This window comes from Chrysemys picta, chromosome 10 (genome assembly GCF_011386835.1).
Source record: "Chrysemys picta bellii isolate R12L10 chromosome 10, ASM1138683v2, whole genome shotgun sequence".
Lineage (NCBI taxonomy): Eukaryota > Metazoa > Chordata > Testudines > Emydidae > Chrysemys > Chrysemys picta.
This window is the reverse complement of record NC_088800.1, coordinates 40,432,345-40,454,484: the sequence shown is the minus strand read 5'-3', so window position 1 is coordinate 40,454,484 and position 22,140 is coordinate 40,432,345. Positions and strand designations below refer to the sequence as shown.

General features: G+C 47.9%; 2 protein-coding genes across 5 annotated transcripts in view; one reads left to right on the top strand and one right to left on the bottom strand.

Annotated features, from left to right (window-relative positions):
- ALPK3 (alpha kinase 3) overlaps window positions 1–22,140 on the top strand; it is a 117,208-nt gene that overhangs the window by 10,362 nt on the left and 84,706 nt on the right. For 2 of the 4 annotated variants that reach the window (XM_008166762.4, XM_065558477.1), the window contains exon 2: window positions 18,145–18,266. In XM_008166762.4, the coding sequence (XP_008164984.3) occupies window positions 18,145–18,266 (122 nt within the window). The other 2 variants (XM_024103968.3, XM_042851654.2) reach the window with 2 other exon arrangements.
- Window positions 1–22,140, bottom strand: part of LOC101940395 (mucosa-associated lymphoid tissue lymphoma translocation protein 1-like) — a 134,101-nt gene that overhangs the window by 102,835 nt on the left and 9,126 nt on the right. The gene's annotated exons all lie outside the window — the stretch shown is intronic.

Here is a 22,140-nt window from a genome sequence, read left to right as displayed (position 1 = left end):
CTCAAGGAAGGACTTAACATCCTGGTTATTATGGGATGTGGGGATTTCGGTGTGCTGACGTTGTCTGGACAGCGTCCCAATCTCGGAAAGGTAGCGGGACCATTAGTCACTCCAAATGCATAAATAACTCTTCATGAGACAGTCTCTAGATTGTAGCTTTTTGAGGCAAAGACCTCTTTTTATTCTGGGTTTGTGTAGCACCCAGCACAAGGAGGCCCCAGTCCATGACTGGGCTGCATTTTCAGGCCTCTTCCGAAGAGACCTGCCAATATCCACTAGCTACATCCTGAGTGGTCAAGTGCTGTGCACCTGTGAGCTGGTCCAGAATCAGTTTGTGGGAAGAGACTGAAATTGACCTCCTTTATAAAGCTCTTTGAGATCTAGTGATGAAAAGCTTTATATAAGAACTAGGTATTATTAGTTGGTTGTGCATCTCTCTTCTAGCATTGTTCAACCTGTGTGTGTGAATTTTAGTCTTCCTTTAGGATGATAATAAAGTGATGGCCACAGACTCTGAATGATCCCTCTAACATGTCCTGCACTTGGGCTTCTCCCGTCTGACAGAGGGATGCAGGATGGTCTCTGAAATGTGCAGTTCCTGTAGCAGTGCAGTGTTCTGTCAAGAGTCTGTTCCAGCCTCTGCAGTAAACTTAACTTTGAATTGTCAGATGCAAACCAAACACTATGCACTCTTTGAATTGAAAATAATTTCTGCAGAAAATGTCTGCTACTACTCATTGAGCCCTAATTCTGACACTCCCTTTGTGACCTTGGCCAAGTCACTTAACCCATCTGTGCATCTATTTTCCAGTCCATAAAATGGTGAGTGATACTACTAAAAAAGATATTGTAAAGCTCTCAGTATTCTACTGATAAAATAGTGCCCCATACTAATTATTACCACTATGCATGAAGCAGTAAGCACACGTGTGACACAAATGCTGATGCATGATATCTGGTAGGGAATGGGATACTTTATTACAGGAAATACTTGAAAGCAGGCTAAGATTACAACATGTATGTGATAGCTTCATTGTTTTTTGGTCTTAAACTTAAAATGCAAACAAAATCAACTCAAAATCAAACTCCCTTAGAGTTCCACCACAACTTCAACAACCACCTGTCCATTAAACTCTCTGGAATGCTCCCACACTAACCTCAACTTCCTGGACACCATAATCAGCTTCAACAATGGAATCCTACCACCAACCATATACAAGGAAACTCCTGGATCACCACAGCTACCTTCATAGATCCAGTAACTACTGCAAACCAACCAAGTAAATTGGTTATCTACAGCCAGGTACTCAGATACTACAGAAAGTGCTATGAGGAGAAAGTCTGGGATATACACCTTGGCACACTTAAAACCAACTTCACCAAACAAGGACACTCCACCAGAGAAGTAGATTGCATCATGGAACGGGCCACCTAAATATAGGGTGACCAGATACCAACTGTGAAAAATGGGACAGGGGGTGGTGGATAATAGGTGCCTATATAAGAAAAAGTCCCAAAAAAGGGGACTGTCCCTATAAAAATGGGACATCTGGTCAGCCTACCTAAATAGTCTGAGAGAACCTGCTTCAATACAGAAATAAAACCTGTCCGACCGCACACCCCTACCACCCCACACTGGAACCCCTGTGGGGTGTCATCAAACAGCTACAACCCATACTCCATGGAGGGACCCCATCCTGAAAAATCTTTCCTGAGCCTCCACTTCTGGCCTTCAAACTACCCCGCAGCCTCTCCAAGTGGCAAGTTCATCATCAGAAACAAGCTCCTCACAGACCAGGACACACCCACTCAAAGTGGCACTAGAAGAGATGCAAAATCTTCAGACAGCTCTCCACTGCTACAATGATCAACACCCACCACAATGCATGGATCCTACACATGTATATCACAACATGTAGTGTACCTCATCCAGTGCACTAAATGCTCCAATAACCACTGTGTGGGTGAAACAGACAATCATTACACTCTCAAATGAACTCACACAGGAAAATAAGAAACAAATACCCTATTGCTTGTGGATGAACACTTTTCACAAAGCACTCACTCTATCTCTGACCTATCAGTCCTCATCCTCAAAGGAAACCCCTGCAACACTTCAAAAGATGAGCCTGGGAACTTAAATTTATAACTCTGCTGGACACTAAAAATCTTGGACTTAACAGACACTAGATTTATGGCTTATTATAACAATCTGTAACCCACTAACCCCCTCCTCTTGTGCTATGACTGCAGAGGTGTTAATGGGCAACTCTACCTTGAATGATCCCTTAGAAAAGTGGTTTTAAAAATTTTTCTGGTGACCCAGTTGAAGAAAATTATTGATGCCTGTGACCCCACGGAGCTGGGGATGAGGGGTTTGGGATGTGGGAGGGGCTCAGGGCTGTGGGTTGGGGCCAGGAATGAGAGTTCAGGGTGTGGGAGGGGGCTCTGGGCTGGGGCAGGGGGTTGGGGTGCAAGAGGGGGGGTCAGGGCTCTGGGCTGGGGGTGCAGGCTCTGGGGTGGGGTTGGGGATGAGGGGTTTGGGATGCAGGAAGGGGCTCTGGTTTTGGGGGGGGACTATGGGCTGGGGCAGGGGATTGGGGCATGGGCTTTCCTCTGGCGGCTTCTGGTCAGCGGTGCAGCAGGGGTGCTAAGGCAGGCTTCCTGCCGGTCCTGGGACCATGTTGCACCCCGGAAGCAGCCAGCAGCAGGTCCAGCTCCTAGGTGGAGGCGTGCAGGCACCACCTCCCCCAGCTCCCATTGGCCGGGAATTGGCCAATGGGAGTGCAGAGCTGGTGCTCGGGGCAGGGGCAGTGCACAGAGCCCCGTGGCCCCCCGCCTAGGAGCTGGACCTGCTGCAGGCTTCTTCCGTGGTGCAGTGCGATGTCAGAATAGGTAGGGACTAGCCTGCCTTAGCTGGGCAGCACCGCTGACAGGACTTTTAATGGCCAAGTAGGCGGTGCTGACTAGAGCCGCTGCAACCCAGTGAGTTACATTCCGCAACTCAGTACTGTGATGTGACCCGCAGTTTGCAAACCATTGTCTTAGAATATGTGGTAACTACTTATGCTAAACAATCTGTTCCACCTTGTATTTAGCTGTGACCTGTGGGGTACCTTTCCAAGAGCTGAAGAAGAGCTCTGTGTGGCTTGAAAGCTTGTCTCTCTCATCAACAGAAGTTGCTCCAGCAAAAGATATTACCTCACCCACGTTGTGTCTCTAAAAAAAAATCCAGGGTAGTTACTGCACAGTAGAGAGATTAGAAAATGTTCAATCTGGCTCATGGCTCTAGAGGTCCCTTCCACCTCTACATTTCTTTGATCCTATGTTTCTGTTTCCAGTAGAGTTAACCTTGCCGGCAGAAAAGTTCAAATGAAATCTTAAACCAAACCGTTTGCATGTGCCAAGCAGTATCCTATGTCAGAGGGCAGTAAAACAGATCCGACAATGTCTAGCACTAAAGTAATCATCCAGGAGATCCCACCTTCTGCCACCAGAGAGAATGAAATCCTAGCTTCACTTTGTGTGGGCCCGACTCCAATCTTCTGACCTGTGGTCCAATGACACACACACCCACCCCCTTTCTCAGAGGTGGCTTAAATGAGCTACTGTGCGGGAACTGAGGATTGAAAATTGTTAGTGATTTGCTGTGTCTGCTGCAGCACATGCAGCTCACTAACCAGCTATAGTATGTATCTGCATATGTATGTGTGGAGCCAAGCTATCCAGGTATCCCCTCACCAACTTCTGTCCATTCCAGTATGTAGGCTTGACCAGGAAGGAGAACACTGACATTAACTAAATAATTTAGGCCTTGGCTACACTTACCCGGTAGTTCGGCGGCGAGCGATCGAACTTCTGGGTTCGACTTATCGTGTCTAGTCTGGACGCGATAAGTCGAACCCAGAAGTGCTCGCCGTCGACTGCGGTACTCCAGCTCGGCGAGAGGAGTACTGCAGAGTCGACGGGGGAGCCTGCCTGCTGAGTGTGGACCAAGGTAAGTTTGAACTAAGGTACTTCGAACTTCAGCTACGTTATTCACGTAGCTGAAGTTCCGTACCTTAGTTCGAATTAGGGGGTTAGTGTAGACCTGGCCTAAGTGGCAGGGACTAGGTGAAGGCAGATATTTTTGGGAGGGAGGGGGAAATTCTTTTTGATCAGAGGACTTAGAAATACCCGGTGCAATTAATTGCATCTTAAAAACAAAAATCTTATGCAAAAAATGTGACTGGGGAGTGGCGCGCGTGCACGCACGCACACACACGGACACACAATGTCCAGTGTCATCTTTTATAAAAATTGAGTGCTGTCAATTGCTCAGCCTCCTTGGCTTGCAGGAGGACTGAAATTTGGGAGGTGTTACAGTTGCACATAACAGAAGGCTTCTTCCCCCCCCCCCCCCCCTCGCCCACCTTTATAGGCAAGAAATCCTTGCATTATATAGGGTGGATGATGCTTAGGGGATGAATCTGGTTTATTTAGTGAAGGAGGCTGTTGGCTGTTATCTGTAGGACCCTTTCTTGATTTGTTGCAGAAGTTGGAAGGTGTGTAGTTCACAAGACAGATTGCAGGAGGAGAATGGATAGTCTTGTAGCTATGACAGGTGAATGCCACAGAGAAAAACTGAATTCCATCTCTTCCTCTGTTACAGAATTTGAATGTGATGCTAGTTAAGCCACTTAGTGACCAACTGTGGAAAATATTGGTATAATTGATTGCCTCACTACTTGGGTGCCCAAATCAATAAACCTGGGGCCTGATTTTTGGAAGTTGAACACTCCACTGCAACTGAAATCCATAGGAACTGTAGATGCTCTCACCCTGGGCAGTCAGGCAGCAGGGTCCGCAGGAGTAAGCCGAAGCTGGTATAAGTTGTCATACCCTCATGTAAATCAGTGGATCTGTGACAACTTGGATCAGCTGAGGATCTGCCCCAGGGAACTCAGGAGACCCTGAGTTTGAATCTTTCCTCTGTCAATGGCCTGTTCTGTGGCCTTGAGCAAGTGAGTTGGAGATCGTTCTTACCCACCTCCTGCCAGAGTGTTGTGGATTAATTAATGTCAGTAGAGGGCTTTGTAAAGTCCTACAGTACTCTGAAAAATAGGACCCTAGGTGTCTCAGCTTAAGTGCTCAGTCACTGAGGCACCCAACTTAGGCCTTGTCTAAACATAAGCTGTACCAATTGAACTAAATCTGTTTAGAAACTGATGTTCCTCTTGTGTGGAAATGCTTAAATTGGTTTAACTTAGTTAAATTGGTGCATCTGTGTGGAGAAAAGGCCTTAGTGGAGTTTTTCAAATTTTGGCCTGAATCTGCCTGTGCCAGTGTCCTGTCTGTAGGACCCCGACCCCTACTCCTCACATGGGTATCGAAGTTACATCCGTTATTTGAGTTTCTCAGATCCTTCAGTGATGAGCAACAACACAGAAATGCCCAAGACACAATGGATGACAATCCCATATTCTGTGCAGAGCTCGTAGAGGGTTCAGTAAACAAAGCAGTGGCCACACATTACATGTCAAAGATCAAAACAAATAACTGAGCAGATTCATTTCCTTAGCCCTGTCCATCCTGTGCACGGAGTGAGGGAGGGGTTCTGTAGAAAATGTGTAATTAGGCTGTACCATAATGCGTACACACAAGGGCTGTGGTTGTACAGGGAGCCTAAATTGTGGCACTTCCTAATTCCTGAGTGATTTACTTTACAACCTGAAAAAACAATTTTTAATGTTGCTTTCTTGTATGTGATTAAAAAGCCACTGTTGTGCACTTCCCACTTTCTCCAATAATAGCTTCTAGTCTCTTCCCAACTACCCAAGACTGGAAGGTCAAAGGGCCGCAGAATCCCAGTTCAAAGTGACTAAATGCTTTCACATCCATGTCCCGGAGCACTGTGTTCCTAGTTCTGCATCTTTGCCTAGCAACACGCATTTCCGAGAAACAGCTCCATCTAGGGGCAGCCCAGAGCACAGATGTGCTGCTTGAGGACACTCCACATCTGTGCAGCTTCTGCGGTCTGCAGTCCTTCCCTGGACAACTGCTCTGGGGGAAGCCATGGAGAATGGGGAGCCTGAAGCACCTCTCCTCTGTATGAACAATGGGGGAGGAGGAGACAGGGAAGAGAAGTAATAAGATGTGAGTTCCCTGCTTTCAGGGGTGAGCTGTTTGGGTATTTTGGAAGGATCTGTGTGGTGGGGAGTGGCGGGGGTGGGGGAAATTAATGTGCTCTCCTCTAACATAGGCTGAACAGTTACTGTCCCCACATGCTGCCCTGGGAGAGAAAGTGTGGCTTGCAGAGTATGTGTTGTGAGGCGTCTGAGCAGCAAGTCCCAAGGTGTGTGAACAAACCCGCTCATCCTGTAGAGGAATTGGCGAGCAAAGCAACCTGTGGCACTGGAGACTGACAGGCCCACACTGGTGTGACTAAGCGTTCTGAGTGGGGCTAGTAACATAGCTGAGAGACATGGTTTCCAAAGCTATGACTTTGACACAATATGCCCTTCTAACTTTGGGGTTCTGGTGGACCCAGCAGAGACAATGTTCCAGTGTGGGACCTTTCCTGGAGAGCAAACCCTAGATCACAGCTGGAGGAGAGATGTTCCTCAGATACCCTAATCCCAAGTGATGGTCAGTAATACCTCACTTCACCCAGTGCATTTCCCAGAGCATCTATGTTACCTGTTGCGCTTATTGAGAGAGGTGTTGCCTTCTGGATTTGCCTCTGCTTCCAAGTAGTCTGAAGCTGCAGCCCCCTGTAAAGTGCATTGGTTGCGTTAACCAGCACTAGGCTTCTCCCTGGCTCCGAGGCATACGCTGCTATGCCCTGTCTTGGGCAAAGAGGTTTGTTTCTTTAACAGAAGTTTTCAAAGAGAAAACAGTCTTACCTGCATCCTTTGCCCCAGGACCACATGTCCGAGGGGTCTCTGGCACACCAGCTGCTGGCAGCCTCCATCAGCTCTGTTCCCTTCCTGGAGCAGCAGCTGCAGGGCTGCCTACCTAGCCCCATACTGCAGGGACCCACCATAACTAGCTCCCCTCTGGTGTGGCTTTCCCTTCCCAGGGCTCAGCCTGTCTGAGGCTTGCTACCAGCCCTCTTTAAGTAGCTGGATAGGGCTCACCTGCTCTGGTCCAGGGGAGCTGGGATTAGTTTGTCCACAGGGACCAGCTACCCTTTGCCTGTCTCTGGTGGGGTCAATGGTCTGAGCAGATGTAGAAAGGTCTGCGTTGATGAATGGTGCTCCCTCTGGTATGTACATGAGCTCCTGCACCTCAGAGCATGGTCTGGAAAATTGTCATATTTTGCCCTGCAGGGATAGGGTGGCCAGGTGTCTGGTTTTCAGCCAGACTTTCTGGTTGAAAAGGGGACCTGACGGGGTCCGGTCAGATCTACTGACCGGACACCCAAAGCCCTGTCCACAGTAACTGGAGAGGCAGGGAGGTGCCAGGTCATCACCTGTGCCAGCCCCTACTCAGCTGGGTCACCTTCTATCTGCATCCAGTGGCTGCAGCTCCCAGTCCCAGCTCCACAGGCAAGTCCCTTCTGACCCGGGGGGGCGGGGGGGGGGAGGGGGGACAGAGAAGAGAAAAAGCAGTGAGCAACCAGAGCAGGGGGGAGAGGAGCAAACAGCGGTGGGGCCTTGGGGGAAGAGGTGGTGGCATGGGGGAGGTTCCAGCACTCTTGCTAGTGTGCCCAGTTTTAAAATATTACAAAATTGGCAATCCTATGTGTGGATCTGTCATGCTAATCCATGAGATTAGTACCAATGACATCAGCAAAGCCAGGGAACTGGACTCTACACAGAGTGCTGTCAAATGCTCAAAGAGAACAACAGAAAACATTTCCTCCCACCTACTTTCGGGACCTTTGGGGCTGCTTGGAAGGTACAAAATTTCCAGTCACAAACTTATTTTCAAGTTGTGACCTTTTAACTGTAGGTAGTGAGAGTGTCTTGTGCAGATGCTAACCACTTGTGTGCAAGGGAATGTCACCTCTTCGTTTGCCACATTGTAAAAAGTCTCTCTGCAGCCATTTGCAAAAGCAAGTGACCTGCAAGTTGAAGGGTTCTGTTCCCGTTTTTGCTCATGTTGAAATGGGGGCTCTGCCTCCGCAAATGGAAACACTGGCAGACTTGCCAGGTGCAGTTTTCGGAGGCTGTCTTGTGTTACTTTGCTAGCACTAGACTTTGAGTGCCTCTTTCTGTGCAATGAGGGACATAAGGGCTCTCGGACATAATTTCAGAAGCTCAGTGGGAGGATTGATGGTTTTGAACCTTATTTTTGTTCCCAATTGCACTGTTCCCTCATCATAGCATCTTCCTAAAATGAAGGGGGAAGCTTTTTTTGGCTGTTGTGTCCCGATCCGAAGTATGCAAGATTGAGTTGACTTGATCAGTTAACACGTACCTACACTGAGAGAAGATTCCTAATAGTAAAGGGCTCCTTAGTCTGGCAGACAAAGGCAGAATAGGATCCAGTGGCTGGAAGATGATGCTAGATGGATTCAGACTGGAAAAAAAATCACACATTAATTGCAGCAATTTACTTAGGGCTTTGGAAAAATCTCTGTCAATAACTCAGGATTAGGGATCTGCCTGAAAGATGTACTGTAGCTCAGTGGCTCTCAACCTTTCCAGATTATGGACCCCTTTCAGGAGTGTGGTTTGTCTTGCATAACCCCAAGTTTCACCTCACTTAAAAACTACTTGCTTACAAAATCAGTGTGGCTGTGACACTTAGACCTAAAAATACATCACTGAAAAATTGCTTCCTTTCTAATTTTTACCATATACACCTCTACCCCGATATAACGCGACCCGATATAACACAAATTCGGATATAACGCGGTAAAGCAGCGCTCTGGGGGGGCTGCACACTCCGGCGGATCAAAGCTAGTTCGATATAACGCGGTTTCACCTATAATGTGGTCAATTTTTCTTTTTGCGCTCACGAGGACAGTGTTCTATCGAGGTAGAGGTGTAATTATAAAATTGGAATGTAAATATTGTACTTGCATTTCAGTATATAGAGCAGTATAAACAAGTCGTATGAAATTTTAGTTTGTACTGACTTAGCTGGTGCTTTTTATGCAGCCTATTGTAAAACTAGGCAAACATCTAAATGAGTTGATGTATGCCCCAGAAGACCTCAGCGTACCCCAGGGTTATGTGTACTCTTGGTTGAGAACCACTGCTCTAGCTCAGCCAGAAGTCATTAGGCTCAATGCAGGACTCACTGGGTGAGGTTCTTATGTGGGAGGTCAGACTGGATGATGCTAGTCCTTCTGGGGGAGGGATAGCTCAGTGGTTTGAGCATTGGCCTGCTAAACCCAGAGTTGTGAGTTCAATCCTTGAGGGGGCCACTTAGGGATCTGGGGCAAAAATCAGTACTGTGAAGGCAAGGGGCTGGACTCAATGACCTTTCAAGGTCCCTTGGAGATATACCTAACTTTTATTTTTTTTTCTGCCTTTAACAAAAACAACAATCTCTGGATTAGTGCCTTCTTGCTCATTTACATGTCTCCATTCATTTGTGTAGCCATTTAGAACATGACTACAGCAGCTGACCGCTCCTGTACTATGTTCTGCTGAATATCCTTTGGAAACAAGAAAAGTAGGAGCAACGAGAGGCCAACTGAGTTTGCTTTATCATGTGAACTAATTTGTCTCCTATATTCCTCCCGGATAATAGCTGGTAAAAGAATCCTTTGTATCTGATACCCTTCAAGTAGGACAAAGCTTCTGCTTCTCTTGGTTTCTTTCTAGATGGATGATGATGTCATTACATAAAATGGCTCTATATGGGCAGCCTTCTCATCCCTGTCAAAGTATGACAGATTTCTGTTACCAATCTGCCTGAGGCGTCAGGTGATCAGGCTGAGGCGGCAGGATCATTAGGGGAGGAGATGAAGGAGCACACCAAGGGTCTAAGTTTTTTAAAGCTTTATTAATAAAATAACAGCAGTGAGTACTGGGGGTTCCCCACATCCCTCAGAGGAAGGAAGAAAGTATTAATGCCCCAAGCCTTAACCCACTTTCATACTCTCACACGCACTACCTGGGGCTGGCTAAACCTGGGTGTAATGTACAAAGAAGGCAGGCGGGGGGGAGAGAGGTGGATGGGAGTTCTGTCCTGTGCACAGGTCATCCAGGGTCCCCTGTTGATCTCCAATTTGCTTCAGCTCTCAGGAGGGTTTTAAGTCTCATGGGCGTTTTGTTCAGGGACCTCTGTCCCCCTTGCTCTTTGTACCAGTCCAAACTGTCTTTCTGCGGCATCCTCAGCTTTCCCAAAACGCACCGGCTTCAGGGATTCGAGACTGTTTTTCCCCTCGCTGGTCTTCGCCATCTCACTCATTTTCGCAGCCCCTACAGTTCTGTTCAGCTGAATCCTCGTTTCTCACAGCTGGTCGGGGTTGGAATCCAGGCCCTGTCTTTCTTGGCAGACAGCAGAGAGTCGGTTGTGTGTTGTGGCCTTGGGCTGGAGTCAGCGTCTTATCTTCAGACCTAGCTGAAGTGTTGCGTTAACCTATTCTCTGCTCTTTCCCTCCCTCTTCGGCCTCTCGCAACCTGCAAAGAAATCTTTCACTCCACACGCACACCTTTAACCCTTTCCAGAATACTTTGCAATGCCTGCAACAGCATTAGCATCATACAATGCTGATCTGCCTCCCCAAGAGACCCCCCCGAGGGAGGGGGTCCTTGGGGTGTGACAAAAGATGAGAGGGAAACCTACAGCTGGGAGAGCCCCAAGTGAAGGTGGGTTATATCTGTTCTGCGTGACACTGCCTCCAGAGTCCCCATTGGAGCAATGTGCCTAGCCAGGTGGCCACAGAACCTCTGTCAATGGCAGTTGGCAGTTCAGGGGTGCATTGCATAACTTTCTTGAGCCCAGCATATCATAAAGGGAATAAACCCCCCTGCTCCCACCCCATAGCTGTTCTTCAGTTCCTCTTTGTTAGAGTGGTCACAGAGCCAGCCTCTCCCTTTCTCCATGTTTTACATATAGTTCATGAACAGGTAGACATTGTTGTGATGGGTTCCCCCCAGGGTGCCACCTGGAACTGAATTACCACTGAGCCTGCCTGACCCACCAGCCTGAGCTCCCTTTACGCTGTACTGCTGTGACAGGCCCTCAACCCCTCTCCAGCACACATACAGGTAGGGATACACCCAGCTACAGCTACATACAGATGCTGAGATCAGCTCTGCATGAGCAAGCTTCAACTAAGGATCTGCCCAGCTACTCAAGTGCCCCCCTCCCGCCCCCTCCTCCGGAGTGTAAACCCAAAATTATACCATTTTGCCCTGCACAGAGATCTGTACAGCATAAGCTCATGAAATTCATCCCCTCCCTCAATGTGGAGAGGAAATATAACTTGGGGCAGAAAGCGGTTGTATAACTCCTACACACTGGTTTATGATAAACTAAAAACAAATTTGTTAACTACAAAAGATGGATTTTAAGTGATTATAAGGGATGGCAAACAGATCATAGCAGATTACCTAGCAAATAAACAGAAGTGCAATCTAAGTTTAATATACTAAAGAAAGTGGACATGAGTAGCAAATTCTCACCCCTTAATGATGATTTAAGCTGGTTGCAGAGCGGGGCAAGCTGAACTTGCTTGCAGCTTAAAACCCCAGGTATACATTCCTTTTACAGACTAGAAATTCCTCTAACCTGTATTCCGCTTAGTGGGCATTCCCCAGGTGTAAGCATATTTGTAATACAGATACACAGTCAATATTCCTAACTTCAGATACAAAAATGATCCATGCATACAAATAGGATAATCATAGTCAGTAAATCATAACCTTTTCAATGATCTCACATGACCTATCTTGTATAAATACACCATACTTATGCCATAATCCTATCATAATATCTCTCTGAAGAATATGGGATGCAGTGTCACAGTTGTGTCTACACCAGAGGTGGGCAAACTACGGCCCACGGGACCATCTTGCCCTGCCCTTGAGCTCCCAGCTGGGGAGGCTCGCCCCCGGCCCCTCCCCTGCTGTCCCCCCTCCCCCGCAGCCTCAGCTTGCCGTGCCGCCAGTGCTCTGGGGGGCGGAGCTGTGAGCTGCTGCCGGGCAGCACAGCGGCAGGGCTGGCTCTGGCCAGGCGGCATGGCTGCCAGTCCTGGTGCTCTGAGCAGCATGGTAAGGGGGCAGGGAGTGGGGGGGGGTTGGGTAAGGGGCAGTCAGGGAGCAGGGGGTGGTTGGATAGGCGTGGGAGGCTTGGGGGGCCTGTCAGGGGGTGGGAGTGTGAATAGGGGTTGGGGTAATCAGGGGACAGGGAGCAGGGAGGGTTGGATGGGTCGGGAGTTCTGAGGGGGGCAGTCAGTGGGCGGGAAGTGGGAGGGGGCAGATAGGGGGTGGGGGCCAGGCTCTTTGGGGAGGCACAGCCTTCCCTACCCGGCCCTCCATACAGTTTCAGAAGCCCGATGTGGCCCTCAGACCAAAAAGTTTGCCCACCCCGGTCTACACTGTACACGTTAGGTTGGGCTTAGGCTGCTGCATTGGATTATATTTCTTTTTTGTATTGCCTCATGCTTTGCCCAAAAGAGTTTGGAAAATGGGTTTGCTCAAGCTAGGGACCTTGACTTGAATGCTTGTGTTCCCAAATATGCCTAAGATGTACCTGGCAATTGTTCTATCTACCATGTACCTGCAAAAGGGTCCACAGTGTTCATCCCTTAGTAAAACCATTTTTAAAGAGTGTCTCAAACTGCCCTTCTGGTACTGTAACCTGTCATTGAACAAACCCAAGGCAGCCCTCTTGAGACCCCGGGATCTTGCAATCTCTGCCATTTCTCACTGAAGGTCTCATTTTTAGAGCCATTACTTGGCCAGGAGGGTCTGAGTTGCATGCACTTAGAGCCAACCAATTTATGCTGTGTTCCCCACACAGCAGGTTGGCCATGCTTCACCGTTGACTTATGACAAAACTGCATCCGATTTTTGTTGACCAAGCTGTGATGGAGACTGTCTCTTCTCTAAAGCCACACAGGGGAAGGGAGGCTACATGCTCTGGATGGTAGTGGTGGAACTGACTGCATGTGGTCTTTAAAGAAAACTCTGAACGTCACGCCATTTCAGTTTAAAATCTATTTCTGTGGATAAGACACTGTGTTTAGTTACGCTATGAGCTAGCAGGCGTCCTGTATCTGAATGTCTCCAGGATCACTTGGCTAAAGTGGTGGTGTGTGTTTTTTGCAGCATTCCCCAATCTGCAGTCCATAGGACTGCTACCTGGAGTTCCGTTCACACCTTCGCAAATCACTGTTCTCTGGATATTTCAGCAAGAGCAGATGCTGGTTTTGAGGAGGCGGGGTTTCAATTGCTGTTCAGCTCATAGGTTTCTTCTGCTTGCCTGCTAAGGGAAGTCCCAGTGGCCAGGCACCTATGGCGAAGCTCTGTGGAAGCAATGGAGGGGAGGGGAAGAAAGGCTCACTTACCAACAGTAGCTCTTGCTCTCCAAGTGTGGTGTGGCCTCAGAGCTGCACTGCCCCCCCCCCCCCAGGCATCTGTCAAATATGGAGCTCAGGGAAGGTTGGACAGGTGAACAGGGCCGGCTCCAGGGTTTTGGCCGCCCCAAGCAGCCAAAAAAAAAAAGCCGCGATCATGATCTGCGGCGGCAATTCGGCGGGAGGTCCTTCGCTCTGAGCGGGAGTGAGGGTCCGTCTGCCGAATTGCCGCCGAATAGCTGACCTGCCGCCCCTCTCCGGAGTGGCTGCCCCAAGCACCTGCTTGCCTGGCTGGTGCCTGGAGCTGGCCCTGCAGGTGAAGCATTCATGCCGTTAGTCTGTGTGATGTGTTAGGCTCCAGGGAATGGCACATGCCCCATAGCTGCCAAATACTGCTCCAAAATGGTTCTGTGGGCAGGTGCATGACTCCCTGGAGGCAAAGTGTTTAGAGAACAGGCTCTGTTCTTGGTAAGTAACTCACTTGCGCCCATCAGGTGTTAGCATTGGAGTGCGTTTTATGAAATGTTACCACAAAGGGAATGGAGACCATGGAAGTTTTTGTGAAATGTGCTTACCGTCCGCTCTCACAGTGACTTGGTTCAGAGCATTACGAGCAGGGAGCTTTTCTTCCTCCTGGAATTTCTTCAACGTGCAAATCCCGCCTCTGAGCTTGGAAGTGCACTTTGTGTCAAACTCTGCTGCAAACTCACTTGTTGCCCATCAGTAGGTGGTCAGGCCCCAGGCCTGCTCCTCGGGGCAAGCAGTAGGGTCCATGGTCTCAAGTGCCATCTAATCAGAATACCCTCTAGAGTGCAGTTTCCTGCTTTGCGCACACAGCTGTAGAGAGAGTGCGTGGGCCACTCAGGTGCTGTGTGTGTGTTGTTTGGTTTTTTTTTTTTTTTTATTTAATCTAGCCTTTCAGACTCACATAAAATGTTCTTACATTTCTGCTGTTAATGACCATTTCATTTCACAGGCTTGGTTACCATTTACAATGTAGCTTGCTTATCCTGGCAGGCAGCTGTGGCCTTTTAATAGAGACTCTGACCTGTGCAAGATGACTTATTAATCTGTCAACATAATGGTTTAATTTCTGCTTCTTTCTGTGCTTCTTGGTCTAATGGTTTTGTTTGCTGTTTCTGCTTAGCTTATCAGGCAACCGATTATCTCCCTCCAGCTTTAGAAGGTAAACCTATATTCTATTAAACTTCTCTGACCAAATCCTTTCCTGGACCTGTGACTTGGCAAGACTAATCTTTAGTGCTTTGGTACTAGCTGAAGAGAGCATGGCACTTGTATAATGTGCACGCGTGAGATTCTGCATGCTTGAGTCTCTACTACTTGCTTGAAGTGCAAACAGGCTGGTGTTTATCACACACAATTCTGGGAGATGCAAGGACTATCCATCTTCACCACTGAAAGGGTGGGGGTGGGGAAAGGGCTGTTCAGCTATTTCTTACTATTAAAGAGAGACTTTCACACAGGGATATGCTTTAAAAAATAGACATGTCACCTTGTTCAAATAAGAGCTCTTTCCCCACAAGCTGCCCTTGCAACCTAGATTCTCCTTAGCCAGACTGCAGTGAAGCCATATTTGTGCCATAGATCTATTGTAAATGTAGACTGTTGTAAAGTCAAAGCTGGCACTATTGCTTCCCTGCAGAAGCGAGTAGGCGAGGATGAGCTGGTGGGGGGGGGAAGGTCCTTCCAGAGTGATTGCTAGCCTCCAGGATTGCTGCCAAAAGGGGCGAGGAAAGAGAATCCACTCCAAGAGCCACAGGAAAGGCGAAGAGATTTTTTTCAAGTCTGCTTTGTCCAGAGGTTTCCCTAGTACAGAAGTCCCTCTTTAATGTAAAAAGGCTATTGAATTGCCATCCTTTTGTACTTCCTTTTAGAACCTGCTCAATTTATGTGCTTCTGATCTGTTGCTGCAAACAACATGCAGATGTGGGAAGGTCGAAAAGCAAACAGCTCCCACTTACACTCTGCAAAATTTCAGGCGCACCCAGAAAATGAGTACATCAATATATGAAGCAGCTTGAATCCGGCAAGTTTTGCTGTGGCCAAATGATAAGGGATAGTGCAGCAATTTCAGAGATTTAAGGAGTTGCTGGGGAAATGACCTAAAACTGGAAGCCTCTAACAAAAAGTCTCCAACATTTACCCAGTGGCTACTGTGGTTCTTGCTCCTCTGCAGAAGATCAAATGGGTCACCAAGGCCATGCTGCTAGCAGCACAGCTTGTCTGAGGCCCAGTCTCCAGTGCTCTGCCTCTTAGTCAGCAGTCTTTGGAGTTTTACCTCTGGCTCTGGAGTTTGCACAATATGGGCCAAGTTTATCCCTGGTGCCACCCACTGACATCAGTGGTGTTACACAAGGGTTGAACTTGGCTGTATATTTCAGTGTATGCATCACTGGTTTGTGGAGGATGCTGTATAGTTGGTCCCGTCTACTCTTGGAATCTATGAATCTCCTGCTAAATCTGTAGATGATGTAGGTCCTTGCTGCCGTTGGAGCTGCGTAGGCAGCTGTCACAGCTCAGAGCCCTGACAGAGGGCTCAGCTCTGAGTCCAAGCTCTGTGTATCCATTTACTCTTTAAAAATGTAATGACGTGAGGGTAGCTGATGAAAGGAGCTGAATTTCCAGCCCTCAGGGCTGAAGTTGGCTCACTGAACAGGTCAGCAGCAGTGCCTACCTATGATCTAGGGGAACCCCTCTAAGAGTCAGAGGAGTACAGGCTCCTGGGACCTTCCATTTGCTCCTTCTGCTGATACTGCCCATACTGAGGCCAGCGAGCACCAGTCGTGGAGCTGTCAGTAACTGTTTCTATGAATCTCCACCTCCTGCCTTCCCCCCCACCCCCCACACACTTCTCCTGCATGTTTATGGAAGCTGAACACTTTGTTTTGTCTTAAGCCTTTCCTTATTGCAGGTGGTGCTGCATGAACAGTGTTGCCAACTGTATGGTAGTACATGGTGTTTCTCCTAGAGCCCCAGCTCCTGGAGACCTGTGATGATATGAGAATGTCACATTTTAAAAAAAGAGTAACTTTCTATCCTTTCTGGTTGCAGGGGGAAAACCTGAAAATATGATCCCTAAAGGCCCCCCAAAGCAGAAGGCAAAGACCCAAATTTTAAAAATGCCAGGAAATTTTTAAAAGTGCTGAAGCAAATCTCATGGATTTTTGGGGGGGCTGAACTAAACTTTTTTGACCCTGTGAGATTAGCAATACTGGATCGATACACTGTATCCATTCAGTGCCATACGTGACTAGCACTGAAACAGCTCTAAGATGCATCTTATGAACTTCATAGAGTCTAGTAGCTCCTTGGACAGTTCAGGCTAGTGCTTCAGTCTGAACTTGCTATGCCCACACATTACAGTGCATGAGCTTATATGGTCCCTAATGCCTAGATGCTGTAGCAGGAGCTAAAGTAAAGAAGTTGTGCCAGCTTCACGGACAGTTCCCTAGCTCTGAGAGGTGTAAGCCAGGCTCAGAACCTCCTGTAGGAGGGTGGGTATGTATAAGGCCCTTAAAGGCCTTTTTACTATTAACTCAAGCCTTTGAAATAGTGGCATGTACTTGTCAAAGGGACCATGTCAATTAAAACTTGATCCCAAAATGCCTATTCTGTAAATCCTAAACCAATGAAAAAACTTGCACAGTTAAAATAGAAGTCTAATAAAGAGGTGCCTCCCTTCCTCCCCCCGCAGTGCGAGACACCCACTCAGTGCAGCACCGGCAATCTAAAAGTGCAGCTGCTTTCACTGGTTTCTCTTATTTCATTGTCTTAATAAGAAACACAACTAGTAAACATAAGGCATAAATAGTGAGACGTAAAGAGGCTTTTCAGAATTGTTTCTCTGTTAGTGCTCATAGCTCTAGCAGTGCAGCAATGACTGAGCAAAGTACCAACCAGGGTAAGAGTGTCCGGGAGGGAATTTAAAATGAGACCATTAGAATCCAGTGAGAGGCAAGGAGGGACATCTGAAGGCAGGTGTTGGGTTGTCATAGAGTTTAAAGCCAGAAGGGAACATCAGATCATCTGATCCAATCTCCTGTAAATCACAAGCTGCCAGCACCTGCAGACTAAACCCAGCAACCAAAATTAGAAGAAAGCATTACAGCCCAGAGGCAACTAAACTGTTCTGTGCCCCAGCCAGAGACTAGGGGTATGGCTGCACTTCCACCCCCCATGAGCGGCAGCGGCTTTGTCGGCAGGAGAACACTCCTGCCAACAAAGCATTGTTCACACCAGGCACTTTTCATCGGTACAACTTTGGTCATTCAGGGAGTTGTTTTTTTTTAACTCCCCTGAATGACAAAAGTTTTGCCAACGAAGTGCCAGTGTAGACAAAGCCTAGAAGGGACCAAGGTGCACCAATGCCTGAGGCCCTGCAATGACAGGGAATTAAGTGAGGTATATCCAGATAATCCTGGCAAGTGACCAACACCCACGTGCTGCAGAAATAGGTGGAGTTCCCCCCCCGATTACTTCCAATCTGATCTGAGGGGAAAATTTGTTCCCAACCTCTCACATGACGATCTGTTAGACCCCAGCATATAAGGAAGAACCAGCCAGCCAAGCACATTATTTGACCTTGGGGTGGAGAACCCTTTACTTGGTTTCTAGTAACCTAATCTGAGCTCTTAAGAATTGCTTCTTAATTCTTTTAGGAGCACCTTCTGCACAATCATTGCTCAGCTGACTGAGGAGACCCAGCCGCAGTTTGAAACTACCCTCAAATCTCGTGCTGTATCTGAGGACTCTGATGCCAAATTCACATGCATAGTAACAGGTAATGATGCCATCAGTGAAGTGACCGATCCATTACTGCTCCTGGTTAGTAGTAGTGGGGGTCGGGGAGAAATACAGTGTTGCCAACTCGCTCAATTTTATTGGAAGATGCATTTTCATTGACTGGCTGGAAGTTGAAGCTAGACAATTCAGACTGGAAATAAGGTGTAAACTTTTAACAGTGTGAGAGTGATTAACCATTGGAACAATTTACGAAGAATTGTGGTGAATTCTCCATCCCTGGCAATCTTAAAATCAAGATTAGATCTTTTGAAAAGATCTGCTCTAGGAATTAGTGTTGGAAGTTTTCAGGCTTGTGCTAGATTAGGGGTTCTCAAACTTCATTGCACCATGACACCCTTCTGACAACAAAAATTACTACCCGACCCCAGGAGCTGGGGGGGGGGGGGGGACTGAAACCCAAGCCCACCTGAGACCCACTGCCAAGGTGGGGAGGCCAAAGCCCACGCTCTAAGTCGGGGTGGTAGGGAGAAACCAAAGCGCAAGGGCTTCAGCCCCAGGCAGGAGGCCTGTAACCTGAGCGCTTTGGCTTTGGCCACAGGCAGTGGGGCTTGGGCTTCTGCCCCAGTAAGTCTAAGCCAGCCCTGGCGGCCCTATTAAAATGGGGTCATGACCCACAGTTTGAGAACTGCTGTACTAGATAACAGTGGTTCCTTCTGGCCTTGAAATCTGACACTCTCTCTACATGATATCTCTGCTAACCCTCCAGCTGCTGGAGACAAGTGATTACATGAGAACAGCTTGAAAACATGACCCAAGTGAGACCAAAAGGCAAATGTAAATAACTTTAAAATCAATTTTAAAAAAATCACATTTGAGGAAGGAGTGGGGGTGATTTATCGGTGTTGAATTCTTGGGGTTGTTAATACTGCAGCTTGCTCACTGATCACTTACAACAAAAAGCTTGCACCAGAGCAAAGCTGGCATTAGTTACTAACTGGGAAGGCCATAATAGAACTATTTTCTTGAGTAGCCTCTCAGAGGTTTGCTATCTCAGGAATGTGCAGTTTGCAGCTGAATCTCGCTCTGTTAAAGAGCCTGCTTTGACCCTCACCCTGCTCCTCCCCGACTCTTCGGCTCTGTTTAAGAGCCGGGCTGCCCGAGCGCTACCGGCTTCAGGCAGCCCCCGTGCCTCCGGACCCTGCGCCGCCGGAGCCCGGGAGGGGAAGTGCCCGGCTGGGGGCGCAGGGTCCGGAGGCAAGGGGGCTGCCCGAAGCCCAAGCGCTACCGGCTTCACGGTTTGCCGGGCAGCCTCCAGACCCTGCGCCCCCGGCTGGGCGCTTCCCCTCCCGGGCTCCAGCTGCGCTGGGGAAGCGCCGGCCGGGGACGCAGGGTCTGGGGGCTGCCTGGCAAACCGTGAAGCCGGTAGCGCTCGGGCAGCCCTTTCCGCGTGGCTGGGAGTGGGTGGGAGGCAGGAGGGGGCGGAGTTAGGGCAGGGAAGGGGTGGAGTTGGGGCAGGGATGGGGGTGGGGAAATGAGCGGGGGCGGGGCCAGGGCCCATGGAGGGTCCTCTTTTTTTATTTGCTAGATATGGTAACCCTACCTTTGGGGTACTTGCTGTTCCTTTGCGGTATTTGGTGGTGGCCTGTGTCAGTGACAGAATACTAGGCTAGATGGTCCCTGGACTGGCAGTTCCCATTAACAAATAATATTTAGTACAGATTTTTACAAAACCTAAGCAGGATTGTCCCCTCTTTCTGGGCTCGTACCTAATCAGGAAATTTGTACCAAATACCCATGCTATGGTTAAAAGGAGGTCTGCATCTGCCAGCTGCAAAGCTTTATAGCTCGCCATCCACACTGAGATGGCTAACAAGTGTTGAACAGTTGCTGCCCTTGCTGGTTATTGCTCTGTAAGGCTGCTGTTTATTGCTTCCTCTCCTGTGCCTTTGATTTGATTTATTGCTTCCTCTCCTGTATCCCTTCCTCTCTACTTCACTTAACTGTTCTAGGAGTGTGTGTGTGTGTGTGTGTGTGTGACAGTCCTCTCTCTCTCTCTCGCTATCTCCCACCTCCCTCTTGGAACAACTTGGGCAAACTCCTAATGTCTGTTGTGTAGGAAACTGGGAATACATTTCTGGGGAATACACTTCTGAGATTGCACCAAGTCAAGGAGAAATATCAGCTCTTCAAAGCATATCTGCCTTTGGCCTAATGCTACAACCATTTCTGGAACCCTTCCCCAATTAGAACACAAATTGCTCTTCACATTTAGGAGGCATGGGCCATTTGGCTGGTATTTGCTGAAGTTATTTCCTCTGCTGGAATACTGTGTTCATTTCTGGTGTCCACAAATGAAGAAACATTGAAAACTAAATGTAATCCCTTTTTTATTACTTTAATAGTGCAAAGAGCAAATCATGCACTTAGGGACTAACAGCAAGAATTTTTGCTATAAGCTGGGGGCCTTATCAGTTGGAAGGGACAGAGGGAGAGGAAGACCTAGATTTGTTGGTTGATCACAGGATCACTGAGCCGCCAATGTGAAGCAACCATGGAAAAAACTAATACTATCCTGGGATGCAGCAGGAGATAACTCTCCAGCTCAGCCATTAGTACCTGACCTTGCATACATTATTCCGTGGCTTGGTGGTTCAGAATCTAAATCTTACTTGTACAGCAGCAGAACTCAACCTCTGGTTCTCCAGTGGCCCCTGTTCTTCATAGCCCTGCGCTGGCCCTCTTCTTGAGCCTGAGTTAGATATATAGACCATCTATCAGGAATGGTCTAGACCAGGGGTGTCAAACTCAATTGCACAGGGGGCCAAAACTCAAAACTCGCGGGCCGAACAGTATAACCATTTATTTAACAGACTAAATATTTATGTTTTTTAACCATTAATATGAACCAAAATACAGGATATCATTCCAAAATAAATACATTTCAACTTAAAATATTTTGCTCTTCATAAAAAAATATCCTGTCAATACAATACATTCAAAATCTGTACATGCTGGAATATTAAAAAATCTGAAAATATAAATAAAAAATTGAATTTAAAGCAAAAGTATAATCATAACAAATCATAACATTCCATTTTCTTGTCCTATTTAGTCAGAGCCTGATACTTGGAGTCTTTTCTTTGCAACAAGTTCGTTTATGTTTGGGGTTAGGTTCTGTGTTGTGAAGATTCTCAGGATCGATTGCATGTGTTCATCAGTGAGGCGACTCCTGTGTGACGTTTTGTTAATTTTCATCACAGAGAACAGCTGCTCGCACAGATATGTGCTGCCAAACATGGACAGGATTCGAGCCGCATGTTGGCGGAGCTGCGGCATCGCTTCAGGAATGAAGCGAGTGAACTGTGCTGGCCCCGCAGTGTCGTACTTTGCCTTCAGTGTCCCGTTACATTGCAGTTCTATCAGCTCCATCTGCATTTCTACAGGTGCGGTTTCCACATTGACTGCAAATGGGTTGCGAAGCAGCTCGAAGTTACTTTTCTGTGCCTCAAAGTCACTGAAGCGCCGTGCGAACTCAGTGCGCAGCGCGCTGAGTTTTTCAGCAAAGGTGGCATTTGGGAAAACTGTGGCACTTTCTTGGTTCCGTATTACTTGGCAACAGGGAAAGTGAGACAAGTTGCATTGGTGCATTTGTGTCTCCCATAAGCGCAGCTTCACTTGAAATGCCTTCACTGCATCATGCATATCGGTTATTATGTGCTCCCGTCCCTGGAGTTGAAGGTTTAAAGCGCTAAGATGCGACGTTATGTCAGCCAGGAACGCCAACTCACATTTCCACTTTTCATCCCGCAGAACTGTGCAGTCTTTCCCCTTACTGTCCATGAACTGGCAGATTTCCTCTCGCAGCTCAAAGTGTCTTTTGAGAACTTTTCCCCGACTTAGCCACCGGACCT